General features: G+C 36.8%; 1 protein-coding gene across 1 annotated transcript; it reads right to left on the bottom strand.

The window, feature by feature from the left end:
* Nucleotides 1-2,940: 2,940 nt before the first annotated feature.
* Nucleotides 2,941-20,900, bottom strand: LOC104237277 (pentatricopeptide repeat-containing protein At2g30100, chloroplastic). Its single transcript, XM_070151060.1, has 2 exons — nucleotides 19,830-20,900; nucleotides 2,941-4,073 (listed from the first exon to the last, which is right to left on the bottom strand). The coding sequence occupies exons 1-2, from the start codon at nucleotides 20,571-20,573 to the stop codon at nucleotides 3,294-3,296; spliced, it is 1,524 nt and encodes a 507-aa protein (XP_070007161.1). The 5' UTR covers nucleotides 20,574-20,900; the 3' UTR covers nucleotides 2,941-3,293.
* Nucleotides 20,901-24,642: the final 3,742 nt, after the last annotated feature.

The following is a 24,642-nucleotide window of genomic DNA, read 5'->3' as shown; positions in this document are numbered from 1 at the left end:
ATGATGAAAATCAATGATAAGGATGCTGAAAATGTATGTAAAATCTGAAGATGTCAACGGGACTGATGCTCCGCAAAATACGGCTAACACTCAACCATCTAGAGGTGTTTTTGGAGTTGTTTATAATAACAGGTTTCGTATGAAAGAGTCTAGCCTGACTTAAACGTATCTCCACAGCTTAGTGAGGAGCAATGACATAACTTCTCGCCAATGCAGCAGCATGGAGGGTCGACAGATTTACAAAATTCACATGTTCAGTGATAAATACTTACTTACTTTTGTTGTAGTGTAACTATTTGATATATATATATATATATATATAGGGTTACCTACCAGATATGAATTTTACTAGTTTTGAAAAAATCAATAGTAGAAATCTATCTACTTTTGAAGGGATGAATCATGTTGGTCCATCCTTGAGTCATCAGCAATTTGATAATTTTGAGAATTTTCCTAGTTTTGGAAGGATGGATAATGATCTTTTATTTGGGAAACTGCATCATGTGCGATCTACAAATTATGAATGGTAGATTTAAGAGTTAAAGTTAATAATTATGGTGAGATGTACAGAATATTAATTATTCAATTGGGTATGCAGGGATACTAAGCAACATGACGGTGTTTTCCTAACTTAGTTGGGCGACGACGATATTCTGCACCTCGATAGCGAATGGCATTCGGGAAGCTGCTAGAGAGGGATTAGGGGTCTCGAAGAGCTACCCTAATGGACATAAAGGGTACTGGGGGTGGAATGGACAAGTCCAAGAAAAAATAGAAGCCAAGAAAGCAGCGTATTTGAAGCTAGTGTAGAGCAGAGAAGAGGAAGAAAGGAGTATGAATAGGGAATGGTGTAATAAATCTAAGAAGGAGGCGAAATTAGCCGTTACAGAGGCTAAAAATGCAACATTTGAACTGTTGTACAAAGAATCGGGGGCCAAAGGTGGGTACAACAAGTTGTACAGGATATCCAAGGTGATATAAAGAAAGGATCGTGACCAATACCAACAGAAGTGCATCAAAAACAAGGATGGAAAGGTATTGGTGGATAATGCACTTATTAGATGTAGATGGCAGATGTACATTTCAAGGACTCTTGAATGGCGAAAGGAATAGGGACATCATGCTGGGGGACTTGGAGTTCTCCGAGAGTCGTTGTGATTTTGGGTATTGCAGTCGTATCAAGGTTGAAGAGATTGTGGGGGCTATGGGAAAGATGAGCAGAGGTAGAGCGCCCCGACCAGATGAGATCCTAGTGGAATTTTGAAAGACTGCAGACATAGTAGGCTTGGAGTGTCTTACTAGATTGTTCAATATCATTTTTAAGACAAAGAAGATGCTTGAAGAATGGAGGTGGAGTACGATGATTCTGGTGTACAAAAATAAGGGGGATATCTAAAATTGTAATAACTATAGGGGCATCTAGCTGCTAAGTCACACCATGAAAGTTTGAGAGGGGATGGTGGAAGTTAGGGCAAGGAGTATTGTATCTATTTTCGAGAATAAATTCGGATTCATGCCAGGGTGATCGGCTACAGAAGCCATTCACCTTATCAAGAGACTAATGGAGCATTATAGGGATTGGAAGAAGGACTTGCACATGGTATTTATTGACCTAGAGAAAGCTTATGATAAGGTTTCGAGGGAGGTTTTGTGGAGGTATTTGGAGGTTAGAGGTGTGCCCGTAGATTATACTAGGGTGATCCAGGATATGTGTGATGGCATTAAGACCCGGGTTATGACGATGGGAGGGGACTCAGAACAGTTCCATGTCAGGATGGGCTTGCATCAGGGGACCGCGCTTAGCCCATTTTTATTTGCCTTGGTGATGGATATTCTTACGCGGCACATTCAAGAGGAGGTTCCATGGTGATGTAAAAGAAAAATCTATATTAAAGTTTATTAAATTTGGCCAAGGTAATGTTTTAGAGCTCAAGTCCAAACATATGGAATTATTTTCAAGAAGTCCGAGAAGCTCAAGATTGATATCAAGAAGCCACGATTTTTTCCTTCTTAAAATAGGATTTATTTTATTCCTTTTAGAATAAGGATTTTCCTTTTGGTAGGATTCTAGTTTCTTTTCATTGTAGAATATGGATTTTACTTTTCTTAATGTCTTTAGTTATTTTATTTCCTTATCAGAATAGGAAGTGTAGTCATCAAAGAAGAGACCTTAGACCTATATAAAGGGTTCTCATGCCTTTGTAGAGAGAAAATCACGTTTTTGAGACTTGCCCTAATTTTACAATAGAGTGTTTTTCTCTATTTTGTCTTCTTTATCCTTGTTTTTGGTTCCAAGCAAGGTGGTGATAGTCTTTATCTTGTTTTCAACTGTGTGTGGTGTTTCTTTATTATGTTAATTGATTCCAAGTGGTGACTTTAGGAACTTGTTTAGTTCTTGATTTTTAAAGAACACGTTTCTTGATCTAAATTCATTCTTTTGATATCATAGAATCATAACTTTCATTGACCTGGTGCAACAACAATATTTACTCGTTTTGAACGAGTAAATAGTCTTTCTTATAGTTCAGATCGTGATCTTTCACCTCATTTTTGAATCATCAGATTCCGAGTCCTAAAACTTGAGATACGTTATTTCTTGAAATCGACCTACAAACAAGTTTTCGTTTCAAGATCTTGATCCTGGTCGATTGGTTCGTTGTTAACTCGGAAAATCACATCACTAATACATTTTCCAGTTTGCACCAAGTTGGCTGATTTTGGCAATAAAAATGCCTTTGTAATATTTCCAGACAATGTTAGTATTAATAAAAGTAATCCAGTTTATCAAAAAAGAAATTGTTTTTTATTCTCCGATTAGTACAAAACCGCAAGAGAGAAATCAGAAAACCAGAAGCAATGCAAAATAACGTACTACTTCTCCTTACCTAATGAATTCTAAAAGATTCATCTATTTAGAATATAGCACTAATGGCGCCCTAATGAAAAGATACAGGATCACTTCATTTGAAAACTTCAGCATGATGGATAACATAACGACCCCACCTAAACATGCTTCTGCAGGGGGTCCATGATTAAGCTGTAAGTAGCTGGCTTAGTTTGTGAGAAGGAAAAACAAGAAATAGCAGGGACAGACAGCGTAACTGAAATATAGGGAATAGTTTATTTTTCATTGTGGAGTAGTTTTACATGTACATTATATACGAAACTGAACTTGAACTTGAGCGACTATATATATATATATATATATATATATATATATATATATATATATATATATAGTATACACATCAAGGCCTGTAACAACAAGAGCACGGTCAGCTTCTCCAAGTTGCTCATAGCATCCTTATTATCCACAATCTATATTTGTTTACGTAGAGATATACAAGACATGGACCAATCAAACTAGCATCTGAAAGGTTTTTGCAAAGGTTGAGGTAAATTTCCAAGCTTCCAGATTGTTGAATTCTTCTCCTTAGTCCCTGCAGCACAGCTGCTCTGTCCAAAAACTCGGGATACAGACCCAGGTCAAGCATCTTAATTACTGTCTCTGCAGCATTCTCAAAATGTCCACCTTTAATATAACCTCTCAACAGCCATGACAATGTTTTCTTTTTCTGTAATGAGCTTGATGCCTCCATTCTGGTGAGCAACCTTGAGATAGGGCCTAGCTCCGGCTCCTTCTGGGAAGCACATATTGCTAAGACAATGTCATGAAGATCTCCGCTCACTTCCTTCCCAACTAACTTCATTTGCCACAAATGTCTCTCTGCTTCTATTCCACGCCCAGCACATACATACATTGCAACAAGCCTCTCATGAACCACCCCAAAAAGAGAAGGACCTCCTTCTCTAATCAACCAATTCGACAAACGTACACCCTCAGCCAACAAATCTGCTTCATATTCTTCAATGAGCCTTAGATTTTCTAAATCAAGCTCCGCAATGACACCACTTTTGGCGAAACCTTTCAATTTGCGTAAAGCTTTTCCAAAAACATTCAGCTCTTTTACCACAGCTGTCATTGCAATCAAATAGCTGTATATTTCTGGCTTCAACCCACAATCTCGAATGTCAATAACTAATTTGACTGCATCCTTGTAATTCCCCTCCTCCTGACAGGAAGATCAAAGCTATAAGACATGGATATAACTTGGCAAAGGAAATCCTGGAAGCAGGATAATTCTGCATCACAGCCCTTCAATCTAGTAAATCAGTTGTTCCATCTATTTTACAAATTTTATTTTCCACATAATGCACTGCGTATTAGTAACAGAAAAATCCTCTTACCTTCTCACTCCTCAAATAACTAATACAACTAAAAGACATCATCAACTGAACTTTTTAGCTATTTTAAAACCAAATGTCCAGCCTAAAAGAATTTAGCTAGTTAGGATTGGCCCATGCACTATATTGAAATTTGAACATTGTTGTATGCATATTTTTTTCTCCTTTTCGCTGTTATAAAACATTAATTATCGAACAAATTTTAACAAAGTTAAAAGAAGCTTTTCCCGTCAGTTCTTATTGTTATTGTTTTTGTGGCAATGTTAAGATTTTGAAAAAATAGACATTGATAAAATGTTAATGTATGCAATGAAAAAAATGTTTTCAACTCTATGACTAAAAATAAATTCTAGTGTCTTAACAGTTTGTTTTAAAGATTCACCCGCTCTCCTTATTTTAATTATATACCAAAATTGGTGTTGTATAGACTTACAAATACATGAATTAAACATTCAGAGACTTTCACTTACTCTCTTTGTACACCATCCTCTATGTTTCCCGAGACTTGCTTGTATCTATCCTTATCAGATTGTCCAAATTTACCCGCATAAACTAATCTGCTTTATGTATTTTCAATTCCAAAGTATCTTTCTTGCTCAGATACTTGAGCTCCATTTACTACTGCTAAAGAATCTCATAACCAAGAGAGTTATCTTCTTCAATGATGTTGAACGACTCTTTCACCACTTTTGGTTAATTTCAGAATCATTCAAAAAGTCAGATCACCATTTTGGAATCATGTCCTTGGTCTGAGAGATCTCCTTGCTCTAAATCATGTATACGAACCATTTTCGGAATTAGATCTCACTTGAGATTATTTGGCAAATAAGGTAATGAATCACAACCACAAATTTGTGTTGTTGTTCATTTCATTTAATACCAGGTTACAGCGTGAGAGAGAAATCTTCTACATATATCTCTCATCTCTCTGTCGGTCCTCAAGACCTTCAGGTCTTTCAAACTAAACTTTTCTTGTTCAAAATCTCTAGAAGTCATGTCAGAAATCATAAAACATTTGGAATCCCACATGGTATGCTTTACTGCATAAAACATTTGTTGTACTATGCTATATACTACTCCCTCTGTTCCAATTTATGTAAACCTATCTTAATGAGCACGGAATTTAAGATAGAAATGAAGACTTCTAAAATTTATGGTCCTAAATAAGTCATACTCCCTCCGTTCCAATTTATGTGAAACTATTTCCTTTTTGGTCTGTTCCAAAAAGAATGACTCCTTTCTAAATTTGGAAACAATTTAGCTTAAACTTACAATTCTACCCTTAACGAGAAGCTTTTATAACCACACAAAATACTCTGGGCCCCTTTTTTACTTGTTTAGGACCACAAATTCCAAAAGTCTTCATTTTTTCTTAAACTCCGTGTCCAGTCAAATTGGTTCACATAAATTGGAACGGAGGGGGTAACATTTATGCGGCTATAAATCTTTTGAGACGTGTGATGTTAAACATGCGAGAGTATTTGTGTGACTATAAAAGGTTCTAATTGAGAGTAGAATTGAAAGTTTATGCTAAATTATCTTCAAATCTAGAAAGAGGTCATTCTTTTTTTAACGGACCAAAAAGGAAATAGGTTCACATAAACTAAAACAGAGGAAGTAGTTTTCTTAATTAATTTTTTCCTTATTTGCCAAAGAATCTCTAAAGCGAGATTTGAGATATTTTTAATATTAGATCATATCCACACCTTGGCAACAAGGGGATGCCTTGACCAGAGATATGATATCCCAAAATGGCTATGTTGCACGGACTCTCCTCTTAAGAATAATACTAAATAATTCTTTTTCTATATAATGAACCAAACAATCACTCAAAAGCTTATTATTTATTTGATTCTGCAAATTGGTCTTAACCACTTCATCCTGAAAAATACAATGGAAGCAGCAGAAAAAGATAAATTATTCTACGTACATCACACGTTTGGACTCATGCCAATTGGTTTTGTTTGTCCTTACCATCCCAGAGGTCAATGGTTCAATCCCTGCTGACATATTGCTTTTAAGCACAGATAAGCCAAAAATATCTCAAAATAAACACGCATGAAAAATTGGCGGGGTTTGAACACATGACCTCAATTAGAAGAGAGGTGCTCGACCAGGCGAGCTATGGAGCAGCTTGTGTCAAGCGGTTGCTGGATATCCCATATTTTGTTTCTGCAAATTAATTACATATGCATATTTAGTAAACTTTTCCTACTAAGCGGTGTGACCGCTTGAGCATATGTGTGTCCTCCCCTGCAAACAAGAAAACTGGTAGGACACGCCCTTATGCACATCCGAGTATGCTATTTGCACCCTCAACACCTCCTTCACAGAAAAGACAGCTTCATCCCTCACACCCAACACCAATATGAAGATATGACATAGTTAACAAATCGTAAGGTTGGGCTTCAATCAACTCAGTTCATCTCCATGAGCCGGTGTACAGTATCCCCGCCCTCATTATTCGCCTCAATAAACTTATTCACCGATCTAAACATTACCATGAGCATCGTCTCTTATTGACAATTGTATCCATTTTGAATTCTCAAAAATACCCTTAAAAGTATACTGGTGTACATTAACATGGGAGGATATTTTGTCTTTTTTGCAAAAAGTAAATCCAACATATTTGGTACTGCCATTTCCCCTCTCCCTACTCCCTAATGAGTCGCTCTCTCCCCTCTATCTCTCTTCTGCTTCTCTTCTTTCCCACCCCCTTTGAGATTATTAGATTCTCATAAGCATTATCAAAGTATATGGATATCATGGTCTAATCTCTAAAAACTAAAATGTATGTTTAACTTTGGTACACCCATAATATGTTTGATTAAACCCACTTTCATTACTGCATTTTGTTTGCATGATAGAGATTTTAGGGCGACCTAGGGAAGAAGAAGACGTTTCAACAGCAATGGAGCCTCTAAGATCACTCATGATCCCCCTTTGAAATCATGCATTCTCTGCAATTGAACACCATAAGAGTTTGATCTTCTTCATTATTTGCCATATTTTCTTGTATTATGGAAGTGAGAGAGAATTAATTGAAGGCATAGAAACTTAAAGGTTTCATCCCTTATTAGTAATTATATTGCTAATCTCTTCAAACCTGTTGAGAAGGGAAACAAAGAATGGACAAGTAAAAATTTAAAAAGAAGGCTTGTGAAATGAAAGAGAAAAAGTTGGCGGCCGAAGAGGGGGATGGTTAGGGGGAGTCGAAGAGAGAGAAGATAAGGAAAGGGCTGGTTTGGTTCTATTTTTTTGTTAAAAAGAATAAAAAGTCCCCACAATTAATGGAAGAGTAAGGATATCTTGGATAATCCAAAAATGGATGCGGAGCTAAGTTGCTAACCTACTACAGATAGTACATTAGCAAGACCCATATATAACACATATTATACATGTAATATAAAAATAAGTCCATGTTTAATGACTTTGTTCTCTTGTTGTGTGTTTTTGATTGTTGTACTTTTCTAAACATTTGTGCCTTCGATCATAGAATCGAGGGAAGGATCCAATTTGTATACTTTTCTGAACAATGTGCATTGATTTTTTGATCCAGTCTATCTTGATAGTAAAAACTATACATCATCTCATTATTCGCATCATAATATTTGAAATTTTCCTTACACTATGGCAAGACAACATCACAAAACTATATCCATAGCAAACAGCTACAAAAGATCAAATAATAAGTCTTTACTATGGATTTATTAGTCTTTAGACAAATTAAAACTACAATTGTTTCACCGATTGCTTTGAGCCGTACAAGTTGTATCCTTACAACTTACTTGGTATATTTATTTTTATCACAAAAAATGACACATGTTACATATTAGTTTAGTTCATCCTAAGAACTTGATGGATAGAAAAGCAATAGTTGAATAGTTTTGCTACCAAATTTAATTTTTTGACTATGATACCGAGTTGACTAGGTAATATCAACCCCCCACCCCCCACCCCAAAAAAAAACCTCAAACCCTAAACACTATTCAGCTGGAGATCCCTCTTATTTCACCAATTATCTAAATAGAAAAGGAGGAGAGCTGAGAAGAATTGGATTGAGTGCTATAAAAAAAAATTAGATAATTGGCAAATTAAGCATTGCTCTATATGGTCTCGGATTTCAAATTTTTGGTAGATATTCATTCATTCACGGTATTGCCAGCTACATTGCATGTGGTATTGACAAGAGTGCAGGGGGGCCTATCTATTTTTGACTGAAAAAGTATTTAGGGTTTAAGGTTTTTTTTATTTGGTTTAGACCGTATCAAAGCCAAAAAAATAATTTGGTACAAAATATTCAACCGACCATCTACTATTTTTATTTTCATCATGTTCTTCGAGTGAACAAAATTAATATGTAACATGCATCATTTTTTGTGATAAAAATAAATGTTTTAAGTAAATTTTAAGGATACAACTTGTATGGCTCAAAATAATTGGTGAAATAATTGTAGTTTATTTTGTCTAAAGATTCTTAAATACACACTAAGCATTCATGATTTGATCTTCCATATCTTTTTGTTGTGGATATAGTTTTGCCTTGACACGGTACAAGGAGAAGTTCAAATTATGATATAAATAACAAAATAATGCATGGTTCTTACTATCAAGAAAGATTGGATCAAGAAATCTGGGCACATATGTTCAAAAAAGCACATCAATTGGATCCTTCCCCGATTCAAGATCAGGGCACATATGTTCTGAAAAGCACATCAATCAAAAACACACAACACAAGAACGACGTCATTAAACATGTACTTAATTTTTCATAGAGCACCTATGCAAGCTCACTTTCAAAATTTCATCCATAAAGTCCCACATTCTGTAACACCCCGTAAATTCGGCTCAGGTATGAATGAGTTAAAGGAGTAGTAAGGTTATATTTTGGGCATGTAAAGTCCCATCGGGATGATTATGGGCGAAAATAGTTATTTCAAAATCAAGATGGAAAGTGAGGTGCATAAGATTTGATAAAATCGACTAAGTTTGCAGAAGGTTCGTATTCCAGCAGGTTTTAGTGAAAATGAGTAAGGAATTTGGGAAAACTCAAAGCATGAAAGTTGTAGGCCTTTGAAATAGCTTTCCAACGATATATTATGGAGCCCGAATGGATCTCTGTGCAAAATGTTATGCGCATTTTACAAAACAGTATGTGATATGCGCGCCGGTAGCGCGGCCGTGCTAATTTTGAGGCAGTGCTAATTTTGAGGCAGTGTTACTGCCGTTTAGCGCTGGCAGGCCTCCAGATGTGCGGGTGCGCTAGTGGGGGTCGTTTTAAAGCTATATTTCGTCCCCCGCAGCCCCAAAACATAAAAACTTGCTCTAGAAAGGAGAACTCTCAAAAACCTAACTCCCTAAGGGTCCTTCCACCACCCAAGGTACGTTCTAATGGTGATTCTAAGTTAATTTCAATATCCCAACATCTTATTAACATGGGTACACCCTCCATATCATTAGATATTCGTTTGGGGCATCATTGTTGAGAAAAGAAACCCTAGAACTCGAATTCAAGAAGATTAAACGTCAAAAAGGTAATGTCTTCGCCCTCTAATTGATTCTAGCATTGGATTAATGATTATTGACTCAAGTTCATGAGGTATGAGTTGATGGGTTTGATAGAAAAGTATGAACAATTATAGGTTTGGCTTGTTGATTATTGATTGTTGATTGTTGATTATTGGTTAAGGGTGTTGTTTACCTTATGGTGATAAAGAATAATGTTGATTATAACTATTTGAGACTTTAGAATTTATCTAGGAGCAAGAGAATGGGTTATTGGGTGTAGAGACACCATTAATAAGGACTATGAAGTTTATGCCACCAAGTGTTTCAGAAAATGTCTAAGTAACCAAAACATGAGTATTATTGCTAATATGAAATCCCTTTGACTTGTATTGATATAGATTAAAGTTGAAAGGGTTGGCGAATGTTGTATTACGCTCAAGAGCAGGAAGTTAAGGTATGTGAGGCTAACTCTCTATGTTTGGGAATGTTAATGATTCTCCCTACATTACGTTTCTTTTACGACGTATCAATTGCCTCGGAAATATAGTTAAGCCTAGTTCCTTGAATAGTTGTAGAACTTCTATTCTCTAGCTTCGTAACTCGTTCATGACTTTCATTCTGAACGTTGTGAGCTCAGTTCGTATTCAATATAGACTTGGGCTTGATGTCCCTAAGTCTCAGTATAGCTTACTCAGTATGTCATAAACAGTTGAAGTTTCAATGTTCATAACCAGTTCAAGAATACATGTCTCATTCTAGTCCTATTCAGTATTCCAGTTTATGTAACTCAGTATGATTCAGTATTTCGGTATTATGTAACTCAATATGATTCAGTATTCCAGTATTATGTAACTCAGTGTGATCTAGTATTCCAGTATCATATAACTCAGCGTGATTCAGTATTTCACTATTATGTATTGCAGTATGATTCTCAGTTCCTGATTTTAAATCCCTGAATGTTGAACACCTATATTTGGGCCTGAGGCCGCAGCTAATGCTTTATGCATCTTTGGGCCTGAGGCCGTAGTTTATGCTTTATGCATCTTTGGGCCTGAGGCCGCAGTTTATGCTTTACGCATTTTGGACCTGAGGTCGCAGTTATGTATACGTATACTTGGGCCCGAGGCCGCAGTTTGTGCGCGCGCACACACACATATATATATATATATATATATATATTGGGCCTGAGGCCGCAGTTTAATATTCAGATAAACAGGTTGTTCATCATTCAGAAGAGAGAGTATTCATATCCTTACTTCCTTTCAGTTCAATTATTAGTTACCGTTCAGTCATCAGCTATCATAACAGTTACCAGTTATCAGTTCAGTTTCAGTTTGAATAGTTATCATTTCAGTTATCAATTATAAATTCTCAGTTATCAGCTTAGTTTCAGTTTCAGAATTTATAATTCTTTCAGTTGCTTTGGTATCTTTACATACCAGTACAATTCAAATGTACTGACGTACCTTTTGCCCGGGGCCTGCATCTCACGATGCAGGTAATGATTTACAGGTTGATGATTCAGAGCGCTAGGATTCTCGTACCAGCTATTTGGTGATCCCCAGTTCTTTCGGGGCATTATCATTACTCAGTCTTCAGTATTCACATACAGTCAGTGTTTTCAGTACTCAAATAGAGGCTTCATAGACTAGAGTAACAGTTAGACAAAGTCACGGGCTTTTCATATTAAGCTATGTTGGCTAGAAATATTTTTCAGAATTGTATTAGTATTTCCGCACTTTGATTTATATCATCCAGACTTTCAGTATATCAGCATGTGTTAGTTTATCTTCCGCATTCAGTATGTTATGATACCATATGTTTATTCAGCCAGCCAGTTGATTCGCTCGGTCACATGTAGTCAGGCACCGAGTGTCGTGTTACGTCTAGGCCCAGGTTCGGGGCGTGACAAAGCTTGGTATCAAAGCACTAGGTTCAAGAGTACTAGGGAGTCTATGAAGCCGTGTCTAGTGGAGTTTCCTTTATATGTGTGTGCCGGCCACTCATATAAACGGTTAACTACCAAGACATCCAGGATTGTCTCATTTCTTTCTACTCTAGATCGTGCCATGAAGCTTAAAGCCATAGATTGAATGCCCAAGCAACGCGCAGGAGAAACCTAAGTTCCTAGAGAGGATAATTGCCCATTGGGGTATAATTATGGAGTACAGGTTGGTAAATATGAGACTTGAGAGGACGTTAAAAGTGGGATGCATATGGGTTCTCAAGGAAAATGTAAGTATCAATGATTATAGAGAAATCTTCGCATACTTTAGGTCCGGATTAAGACCCAAGAATCGCCGGATGGTGCAGTAAGTGATTTATCAGACAATGGTATACTCTGAAGGATAAGTTTTTGTATGGTAATCGTATATGTTTTACCTCAGAGAACAATTTCTTTTAATTTTTGGAAATGGAGCCACAAGTTGGATGATGATAGTTGAGATGTCAGACCCTAACATTGGCCATTATAATTTTGGACAGAAAAGAGCCTAAGGGCAAAATACCTAGGAGTCAGAAACGTTTGTTATCACCAAAGATGTGATTTCGTACAACTCATGCAAATGACTAGAAGATATGATGTATGAAATGAGAACCAAGAGCAGCCAATATTGAATTTCAGGGAATGATTTTAAGTTGTTTAGAATTATTCGAATCAGAACTAGAAGTACCACGCTAGTAAGCTACTATAAGAAGCAGCTATTGACATAAGATAAAATATATGGCAGTTCCCCCTTAGGTTATGTGACTAAGTGATTACCGCGGATGTTTATAGTATGATATGATTTTGTATTATATAGAAAGTTTGGGGTTAGATATTCTAATTTTGTTTAAGACAGATGAATTTCCCTAAGTGTGATCCATGTACATAGTTCAAAAAAATGATAGTGTGTGGCAAAAGAATATGGTCAGATGAAAAAGGAAGTTACGAGTAACCTTATGCTTCATTTTAGTTATTCAAAGCAGGAGAAGAAAATATGATGCTAGCAGGTGGTTAGTCAAAGGATATTAAGTAAGTTTTGAGTAGATACAGTGATTAGCAATTTCAGCTGAGCTAGTAGAGGTGAGATTTGATCCACTTAGCCAGGTTATCTCTAGTGAGTGGATGGCAGTTTGAAAATACCGAACGCATGTGTCAGAGCCCAAAGAGTTTAAGTTAAACCCGAAGTACAGTGGCAGTGGAAAAAAAATCAGCTAGCAGTGAGAGAGCAAACTATAGAAGAATAGCCTTTAGGAATTATTGAAATGTGATTTCTCCAAGATTGACAGTGTGGGCAGAGTTAAATCATTACGATTATGTAGGATAGTTATGAAGACATAAGCTTTCCGTTTATGTAAATAATTTAGTTTTTCCTAGTAAGAAAGATTTCTCAGAAGTAAGTTGGAAGATGAGTCGTTATTGACGTAAAGTGCAAAGAGTTGCAGAAGATAAAGAAAGTCGTTAGAATCCCGAAAAAAAAAGGAAGGATCCGCAAGTATAAGACCTTTGGTTTAAGGGGTGATGTGAAATTTTTTTGTAAGTCCAGTTAGTGATTTGATAGTCAGCATGGGATATGAAAAAGAAAATTAGTTCGGTAATTAGGGAAAATTGTATAATTACCACAGGGATTATGTATAGCATGTGTAAGAAACACAAAGTGAGTAGAATGATCACCGAGCTTAGTTATTGATGATAAAGTGATCAAAGAAAAGCTATAAAATCATGCTTATTTATGTGTTATGAGGGTAGAGCCATTGCACGAGACTTTAATTGTGGAGTACAAGTCAAAGACTTAGATCGCAACAATGCTATAAGTGTTTTCAGGAAATGCTTAGAAATGATAATCAAGTATGGGAAGTGTAGCTCATGATTGAGACAGACAAGAGAAATACGGTGAAATAAGTTCATCGCTTAGCCAAGCAAAGAGTTTGGCTTTCGGATTCTGAAGATGGTGAAATTATTGTCCAGAACAGAATTTGTTCTTCCTTAGTAGCCGAAGTGAAGAAGAAACGGTTTGATGAACCCTACGTGTTGCAGTTGAAAGATTAAATTCACAAGTATAAAACGATGGCTTCTGAATAAGGGGGAGATGATGGTACTTTGAGGTACCAAGTCAGATTGTGTGTTCCAGACATAGATGGACTTAAAGAGGGAAAATCATGTTAGAAGCCCATAATCCCAGATATTCTTTCCATCCAGGTTCCCCAAACATGCATCATCACCAGGGAGATTTATTGGTTGAACGACATGAAAAAGAACGTCGCAGACTTTGTGGCCAATTGTCCGAATTGCTAGCAAGTGAAAGTCAAGCAGTAGAAAGTCTAGTGTTTTCATCCCAGGATACACATACTTTTGAGTGGAGATGGTAAATATGGAAATTTATAACGGGATTATCTTGCTCATTTTAAAAGCATGATTTGATTGGATGATCATAAATCGACTTACCAAGTCAGCACGCTTCTTGCCAGTAAAAACTATAGATTCAGTAGAAGATTATACCAAGTTGTACATTCAAGAAATCCTCTGATTGCATGGGACTCCATTGTCCGTCATTCCGGATTGTGGTGCTCAGTTTAAAATGAACTTTTAGAAGTCCTTTCAGAAAGGATTAGTCACAAGTTTTTCATCCTCAGAAAGATGGCCAGGCAGAGCACATTATTCAAACAATTGAGGATATGTCCTTGATGTTAAAGTAATTGGGATAATCACATACCTCTCATTGACCTTCCTAATAATAACACCTACCATTCTAGTATCAAGATAGCATTGTGAAAGACTATGTATGGGCGAAGGTGTAGATCGCCAATTGGTTGGTTCAAAGTTGGTGAAGAGGAATTGTTGGGACCAAATTTAGTCTATCAGGCAATGGAGAAAGTTAAGTTGATTCAAGAGCGTTTGAAGAAAACTCAGAGCCGCCAAAAGTCTTATTCGAGCGTGCGGCATAGAGACTTAGAGTTTCAAGTTGATGATTGGGTGTTTCTGAAAGTTTCATTTATGAAAAGCGTTATGAGATTTGGGAATAAGGGAAGCATAGTCTCTGCTATATTGGGCCATATAGATTCTTGCGAAGGATCGGTCAATTAGCTTATGAGTTGGAGTTGCCACCATAATTAGTGGTGGTACAGCCAGTATTTCACGTATCATGTTATAACATTCAAGTTTCCAGTACTCAGATATTCATGTCAGTTCAGTACTCAGATACTCATGTCAGATCAATACTCAGCTACTCATGTTAGTCCAATACTTAGACATTCATGCCAGCTTAGTACTTAAATTACTCAAATATTAGTGCCAGTTCAATATTCATATATCCATGTAGTTCAGTATTCACGTATCCATGGCAGACCAATATTCAGTCAATGCAGTAGTCATTCAGTTCAGCATTGCAACAGTTCAGTAATCAGGTATTTATTCAGTTTAGTATACAAGTGTTAATGAAAGTTCATGTTTCCACCAGACCCGTTTAAGGTCCGGAGTTAGCAGAAGTTACAGTCACGACAATCATTCGAGGACGAATGATCCCAAGGGGGAGATAATGTAACACCCCGTAAATTCGGCTCAAGTATGAATGAGCTAAAGGAATAGTAAGGTTATATTTTGGGCATGTAAAGTCTCATCGGGATGATTATGGGTGAAAATAGTTATTTCAAAATCAAGATGGAAAGTGAGGTGCATAAGATTTGACAAAATCGACTAAGTTTGCAGAAGGTTCGTATTCCAGCAGGTTTTAGTGAAAATGAGTAAGGAATTTGGGAAAACTCAAAGCATGAAAGTTGTAGGCCTTTGAAATAGTTTTCCAACGATATATTATGGAGCCCGAACGGATCTCTGTGCAAAACGTTATGCGCGTTTTACAGAACAGTATGCGATATGCGTGCCCTTAGCGCCGCCGCGCAAATTTTGAGGCAGTGTTACTGCCGTTTAGCGCAGGCAGGCCTCCAGATGCGCGGGCGCGCTAGTGGGGGTCGTTTTAAAGCTATATTTCGTCCCCCACAGCCCCAAAACATAAAACTTGCTCTAGAAATGAGAACTCTCAAAAACCTAACTCCCTAAGGGTCCTTCCACCACCCAAGGTAAGTTCTAATGGTGATTCTAAGTTAATTTCAATATCCCAACATCTTATTAAGATGGGTAAACCCTCCATATCATTAGATATTCATTTGGGGCATCATTGTTGAGAGAAGAAACCCTAGAACTCGAATTCAAGAAGATTGAACGTCAAAAAGGTAATGTCTTCACCCTCTAATTGATTCTAGCATTGGATTAATGATTACTGACTCAAGCTCATGAGGTATGAGTTGATGGGTTTGATAGAAAAGCATAAACAATTATAGGTTTGGCTTGTTGATTGTTGATTATTGGTTAAGGGTGTTGTTTACCTTATGGGTGATAAAGAATAATGTTGATTATAACTATTTGAGACTTTAGAATTTATCTAGGAGCAAGAGAATGGGTTATTGGGTGTAGAGACACCATTAATAAGGACTATGAAGCTTTATGCCACCAAGTGTTTGAGAAAATGCCTAAGTAACCAAAACATGAGTATTATTGCTAATATGGAATCCCTTTGACTTGTATTGATATAGATTAAAGTTGAAAGGGTTGGCGAATATTGTATTATGCTCAAGAGCAGGAAGTTAAGGTATGTGAGGCTAACTCTCTATGTTTGGGAATGCTAATGATTCTCCCTACATTACGTTTCTTTTACGACATATCAATTGCCTCAGAAATATAGTTAAGCCTAGTTCCTTGAATAGTTGTAGAACTTCTATTCTCTAGCTTCGTAACTCGTTCATGACTTTCATTCTAAACGTTGTGAACTCAGTTCGTATTCAATACAGACTTGGGCTTTGATGTCCCTAAGTCTCAGTATAGCTTACTCAGTATGTCATAAACAGTTAAAGTTTCAGTGTTCATAACCAGTTCAAGAATACATGTCTCATTCTAGTCCTATTCAGTATTCCAGTTTATGTAACTCAGTATGATTCAGTATTCCAGTATTATGTAACTCAGTATGATTCAGTATTCCAGTATTATGTAACTCAGTGTGATCCAGTATTCCAGTATCATATAACTCAGCGTGATTCAGTATTTCACTATTATGTATTGCAGTATGATTCGCAGTTCCTGATTTTAAATCCCTGAATGTTGAACACCTATATTTGGGCCTGAGACTGCAGTTAATGCTTTATGCATCTTTGGGCCTGAGGCCGCAATTTATGCTTTATGCATCTTTGGGCCTGAGGCCGCAGTTATGTATACGTATACCTGGGGCCGAGGCTGCAGTTTGTGCACATATATATATATATATATATATATATACACACACATGCATATATATATATATATATATTGGTCCTGAGGTCGTAGTTTAATATTCAGATAAACAGGTTGTTCATCATTTAGAAGAGGAGTATTCATATCCTTACTTCCTTTCAGTTCAATTATTAGTTACCGTTCAGTTATCAGCTATCATAACAGTTACCAGTTATCAGTTCAGTTATCAGTTATCATTTCAGTTTCAGTTTGAATAGTTATCATTTCAGTTATCAATTATAAATTCTCAGTTATCAGCTTAGTTTCAGTTTCAGAATTTATAATTCTTTCTTTCAGTTGCTTTACATACCAGTACAATTCAAATGTATTGACGTCCCTTTTGCCCGGGGCCTGCATCTCACGATGCAGGTAATGATTACAGGTTGATGATTCAGAGCGTTAGGATTCTCGTACCAGCTATTTGGTGATCCCCAGTTCTTTCGGGGCATTATCATTACTACAGTCTTTAGTATTCACATACAATCAGTGTTTTCAGTACTCAAATAGAGGCTTCATAGACTAGAGTAACAGTTAGACAAAGTCACGGGCTTTTCATATTAAGCTATGTTGGCTACAATTTTCAGAATTGTATTAGTATTTTCGCACTTTGATTTATATCATCTAGACTTTCAGTATATCAGCATGTGTTAGTTTATCTTCCGCATTCAGTATGTTTTGATACCACATGTTGATTCAGCCAGTCAATTGGTTCGCTCAGTCACATGTAGTCAGGCATCAAGTGTCGTGTTACGTCCAGGCCCAGGTTCGGGGCGTGACACATTCTTGTTGTGCCGGAGGACATTATGGATAATTCCCTAGGTTGTGATATTCTTTTACTACTAAATTCTGTGAGTGAACATTAGGCTTAGGTAACACATCCATATTTGGTTCTTAAAACACACCAATCGAGTTTTCTTGAGCTTTTTTTAGATGAGTTTGCACAATTGTCATTCGAAGCCTTTCCCGCACTACTAGTACAATAGTACCTGGCATTGAAGTCGACGAACGTACCCCATATCTTTGGATATCATTGGTCCTACTTGTTTCATGCTCCCTTGAAACTGACCCAGATCGGCATATACTTTGATGGATAATATTGCCCAAAAGAAGACTTGGGGATCAACATCATTTATAGCAAGTTGGCTATATGGACTAAGCCCAACATCCATCTCAGAAGTGGGTAAAACGTATTATCGTATCTGACCCACCGGTAAAGGTTTGTTTATCTCACATTGATCGGACAAGTAACTGCCTTTCCGTATAAGATCAGAGCAAGCGAATATGTCAACCGAATATGAGAATAAGAAAGCTAAGGTATAAAGAGGAGAAAACCAAGCGAGCATAGAACTATTACAGCACTGAAATGTACAATCTAGATCACAACATGAAGGTGGTACGGACCCATAAACGCCGCAACCTTTTGTATATATGATGGAGATCATACAACATCCTTCATCTATCATCCATTAATAACACATATACACCAATAACCTGTCAATTATTTCATTTATTTTCAATTTCTTTATCAAGATCTCGCTAACTCCAAACATTTGTAGTCATTTTTTATCACTACAAGCATTTACAGGTTTTGTTATATTCTTTTGTTTTAAATTCTTGCAGCTTCGGTACTTTACAGGTTGTATCTTCTCTATCTCTTTACTTGCCGTAGTGCAACAATTTTGATCTTTCAGCATTAGGACCTATTACATATCACAACCTAGGCCCAACTGCAAAGTCTTGTCTGTTCTAGCCCAACCTTTGGGGCCTCATGTTTTTTCCTCTCCGAGCTTTAACCCAAAAAGCGCCTTAACGGTTGGGTTCTTGTACTTGCCATTACATGGTCCCCAACTTTTCCTCCCAGTTTGACGTGGAATTCGCCTAAGGCAAGCTTGACAGAGAATTCAACCGCCAGCACTTCGTAGATGTCACACTCATAAGGGACTCAACGTCGTGCTGAGTTTTCCCCACCACCATATTAGAGGAGGTACCGGCAATGATACCAGTTGTCATGGTCCAGCCTAACTGCTAAAATATTGTCCACTCTGGCCCAACAATTATGCCTCACAACTTTGTTCTCTTAAGCTTTAACCCAAAAAGCACTTCAACAATTAGAACCATGCACTCGCTTTTATATGGTACTAACTTTCTCTTCCCATTTCGATGTGAAATTTGTGTAAGGCAAGCTTCACAGTAAATCTCCTATTGGGTTCAACTACCAGTGGCCATAGGCTGTTACTGGACTTCCAGCGAAGTGACCCTTGATCCCGTAGCAAAGAAGTAGAGTCCCCTCGTCAACATTAATCGGCAAACTTTATTTTGGAAATCATAATTCATGAATTTGGCTGCCACAACCTATCCAGAGTGACTCAAAAAGATTTGCCAACAAACATTCCACAAGTAATCTTATTTCAAGTGGCACAACAAGGCACACATGTTTCTCACAATAAGGATGCACAACGATAGAATACATAAGAAACTGTCCTACTAATATCATGGGGGTTATTTGTTTCATTCCAATACCATCTACAGCTAGGAAGAGAAATCCTAAGCTGGATTTGATAGTAACTTGTTTACTAAGCATAAGATAGCATGACATTAACATGACCAAACTGAAGGACTAGAAAAGAATACAAGATAGTCAAAGGCAGGACTCTTTTTTCTTTTAATCAAGAGTCAAAGCCAGGACTCTATGACATCACCTTTTTAATGGGAGAAATACACCAAATATTTACTGCTAACAAGTACTTAGCATTAAATTCAATGAGTATATAAGAATTACCATCATTTTCCAGGCAAGATAACCAGTGGGACCAGCCTTATGCCCATCTCCGTTGCCATCTGAGTAAGCAATCTGCCTCCTCAACACTTCCTTCACAAAGGACACAACTCCCTCCCTCTCACCTGCATCCCAATACAAAGAAATAACCTTCTCAACCATACTAAATTTGGGGCTCAACCCTACACAGTCCATATCCTCCAGCAAGTCCACTACATCCCCGGCTTCACTCTTCGCCCCAATCAACTTCTGCACCCATCCACACATTATCGAAACCATCAGCTCCATTGTCTCCTTATCAACTCTATTCTCTTTCCTTAGCCACTCAAACACCTCCAAAGCACACCATGAGTCCCTCCCTTCTTGCGCAAAGTATACCAACACCAACTGCAACTCTCTATCAGATAACCTCTCATTCATTTCCTCAAGAACATCTGACGGTTCTCTTGTCATTCGTTCTAATTCCTCAATTGCCTCGAAAAAACCTTCACTCATCTCATTCTCATCGTCGCTCGTCACAAACCTATCCAATTCAACAGAATTATACAATCTAAATTCCCAGATTTTATTCCTCCTCGGAGTAACAAAACTAGGGTTCTGACTACAATCTGCACCCAGAACCTTTGAACATGATTGACTCCTCAATTTCAACCAAGTCTGAGGAACAACCAAACGACGTCGTCTAGGAGAAACAGCGTTAGTTATCCCGAGGTAGGTAAAACATGCAATCTCATTAATAGTAGCCATATATCAGCTTGAAAAAACACCAGAAATAGGAAAGTAACTGCTCAAAGAACGGGATGATGAACGGTTGAACTACAATTCAGTTGCTTCTATTCCATTTACAATTTCTCGTCAACCAAACGGGAGTAGTGGAAAATGAATAAGATGTTGCTTAAGGAAAAAAGTGCTGTTTTAAAGTCGTAACATAGATGAAGGAGTGAAAGGAAAGATATTTGAGATTCAAAGAGACTCAAGCGGCGTTGCTGCCATGGCGGCTAAAGAGCCAGCCGAAGAGACAACAAACAGCGGCACAGAAATGATGTTGACTGTTGCTGCGTGTAACGTGTTCACTTGCAGATAATTCAAGGAATTTTTGATGATTTTAGGATTAGAAAATATAGGCAATGACTTTAATACCCTTGAAAGCGAGATTTCTTTTGTTGACGTCAATAATGGGGGAAAAGGCCAGAATTGTCCCTCTACTTTAGTAAATTATCCACGTTTGTCTCTGGTTTTAATATCTGTTTAAATATGTCCCTACCGTTAAAAAATTAGATAAATTTATCCCTAACCCTAACAGAATTCCAACGTGGCACCTGGTCCTACTCTTTGATTGCCAACTAGACAAATTAAAAAACTCATACCCATTCAAATAGCTCATTACCCAGGCCCATTTTCCCTCTTAAAACCTGTTTCTTCTTCCACCCCACCCAAAACCACCTCCCTTTACCATTACAATCCTAATCCATCAATGTAAAGCTTCATCAACAACTTACAATGCCTAGCCAAATAAATAACTCAGTATACATGCATCCAGGAGCCTTCACCAAAAGCAAAATCCCCAAAGTGAGGTTCACGCACTTAAGAGAGATAAGGAAAGCCTTCGTTATTTATTCTAATCGAATTTCTGTGACAATAGAGAGCGAGTTTGGTGACTGAATCGAAACAAGAGAAGATGGCAGGTAAAATCGAGAGTATTTTAGCTTTTGCGGTGAGGAAGAGTCTTTTATGGTTTTTCCCCTCAACTCAGAGCCATCTCCGACAGACGAGGGAGAATTTTCTACGGTGGCCTGAGGTTAAGTACTGGAAAATTATGGCTAAATATTTGTCGGGGAATACGTCAGTAAGAAGATTGGTCCATTCAGACTATAAAAAAAGTTTATTTTTTAAAATGACGTTGTATTGTGCCAACCGAATTTTTAACAACGCTGTGAAAAATATATAAGACGGAGGTGATAACTGATTCTAATGGAGCTCTTCGCAATGAGATGAGAAATTGGGCAGGTTTAATATTGAGGAGGAAAAGTGGCCTCTAGGTCTTTTTGGGGTGCTTCGTATTCTTGGGTTAAAAAAATAGAATCTTTTTTTGTTTTTGATTTTCCATAAAAACAAGGGTTTTGGAAAATCGGGTGAGATAAGATGAACGAGTCTTTTTTATTTGGGTTTTTAATTTGCCCAGTTGGCAATCGAAGAGAAGGGCCCGCTTTCATGTTGGAATTCTGTTAGGGTTAGGGACTAATTTATCTACTTTCTTAACGGTAGGGATATATTTAGACGGATAGCAGAAAGGGACAAACGTGGACAATTTACTAAAGTAGAGGGACAAATCTGACCTTTTTCTCTTAATAATGGTAGCCTCTGTGTGTTGGGCCGGCTTTTGGTAAGCCATTGAAGCCCAATCTTTAGGGCCCCAACTGAAAAGGAATATTTATGTTCCTTAAAAATGGGCCCTTAATGTGTAAATCTAAAATTTGTGGAAGGAATCAAGTTGTTATTCTTTTTTTAATTTTTTTCTCATTAAATATTATGTGAACACCACTTCCTTTTTCGGTTTTCACAATATTCAATTTTCTTTTTTAATCTTTTTACGTTTTCATCAAACGTTACTCCTCCTATTATTATATTTTTTCTTTGTGCCTCCAAGAAATTCTATTGTTCTGCATTTTTCGTCTATCGAACTAAGCCTACAAGAAGTATATTAAAAGCAACAAATATTTATTTTCACATCAAGTTACTGAATCAGGTTCTTCTATCCCACCTTTTTAGTGTTAGTTTTCATCTAAAAATTATTTTTCTTGATATTTCTAATATATACGCATATATTATTTTTTAATATTTATTAAAATTTAAATGTGCCAAATAGAAAGTATGAATCCGCTTATTCAAAACTTAAGAAAAAGAAAAGAAAAGTTGAATCTTTGATACAATCCCAAAAAGAAGAGATGATAGCACTCCACGCGATATATTCAATTAGATAAAGGAACTTGATTCTTTTTTAAATGCTTATATTGCTTATAGAATAATGATAGCAGTTGCCTCTGGACACCCTCGATCAAAAACTAAAAATTGAAAGAAGTTTTTTAAAATTAAAATTGATAAAATCTTACTTAAGATCAACCATGGCGCAAGAAAAATTGAATGGATTGGCTATATTATCAATTAAAAAAGAATCATTAGAAGAAATTAATTATAAAATAATTATTCATAATTTTGCATCTCAAAAGGTTAGAAAATTAGATTTCAAATAAATAATATACATGAAAGTCCCTTTTTTAGGAAACAAGTTAAAGGCCTCTTATGGAAGTATGGCTTTAAGCCCCAATAGTATTGAGCCACCCTTGGTTGGGGCCAAATGCACACACAAGTACACGAGGTCGACAAATAATAAGTGATGAGAAAATATCGTCCCACGAGGATTTATGATTAACAGTCGTCCAATCTAAACTACTTGTGAGTTAATTTCTCAAGCGGTTATGAAGAAGGCGATTGTGATTTTTACTACTAAAAATGACTACGAAATTACGAAACAAGCAAGAATTCAATGATGCAAAGCAAATAAGCAAACACTTAGGAAGAATTCAATGAGATGGGAATATTCCGGGGTTATAGGATTAATGTCTCCCTTATTGTGTTCTTCTAGTTGATTTATTTACCTGATTTATCTAATTTATTGGTTAACGGGTTTTATTATGCTTCGAAGGTCTTTCGACGCTTCGCTCGCCTATTCAAGACAACCTCATATTATATGTCTATTGAATCATAATTAACAAGAATTCATGTATATTTCCTGCAAAAATAACCAAGTAATGCAACTAGAGTATGTCTATCCTAATTGTGAATATATTCTCTGATGCCCGAATTCAAGAACTTACTCTATTCAATCTTATATGCAATATAGTTCCTACTTTCGAGTTCAATTATAAATTCATAGATAGTATTCTACTATTATCTACGCAGTAAAATAATTAAGTGCGAGACTGAATAAACAAATTAATATGATAACTCAAGCAAAATAATCAACCGTCAAATAATAATAGTCAATAACAATCATAACCCCATAATAATGAGGTTCTTAGACACTCATGGTCATAACAACAATCAAAGTATTATTTTTAAACATAAAAGCTAGGAATACTAGATGAAGGATGGAAGAATCGATGAATTATGTGCTCCATTCGTGTTTCTAAGCCCTTTTCGCATTAAAAAAATTGACCAAACCTTCACTAATTACGTTTAGGGGGTATTTATATTCTAGGTTCAGACTCTCCAAGTCCAAAATCAAGTGAAAATATTTAATGCACGGAATGGGAAAGTGTTCATGCCCTAGAGCTCGCGAGGCCTGGCCTAGTGTAACGATCCAACCGGTCGTTTTGAGCATGTCGTTCGGCGGTTTGAGACCTTGATTAGCTTCACTTTATGTACTATGAATTTCACGTGTAGTTGGTTTTGATTTTCGAGAAGTTTGGAGTTGATTTGGAAGAATAATTCTCAATTCGGAAGTTTTAAGTTGGAAAAGTTAACCAAGGTCTGACTCTTGAGTAAACGACCTCGAAATCGGAATTTGAAGGTTCCTATAGATTTGTAAGGTGATCTCGGACTTGGGCGTATGCCCATGTTGAGTATTTGATGGTTTGGGAGCGATTCAGCGCTTATTATCGGAAGTTTTTATTCTGAAGGTTTTGGAATTAGCTAAGTTTGACTTGGAGTTGACTTTGGTATTATCAGACTCTAGATGGTGTTTCGGGACCTAGGATAGTTTCGTTTAGTTGATTGGAACTTGTGTGTGAAGTTTGGTCGTGATCCGAAATTTCTA

This window comes from Nicotiana sylvestris, chromosome 7, assembly GCF_000393655.2.
Source record: "Nicotiana sylvestris chromosome 7, ASM39365v2, whole genome shotgun sequence".
In the NCBI taxonomy this organism is placed as follows: Eukaryota; Viridiplantae; Streptophyta; class Magnoliopsida; order Solanales; family Solanaceae; genus Nicotiana; species Nicotiana sylvestris.
This window is presented reverse-complemented; position numbering and strand designations above follow the sequence as displayed.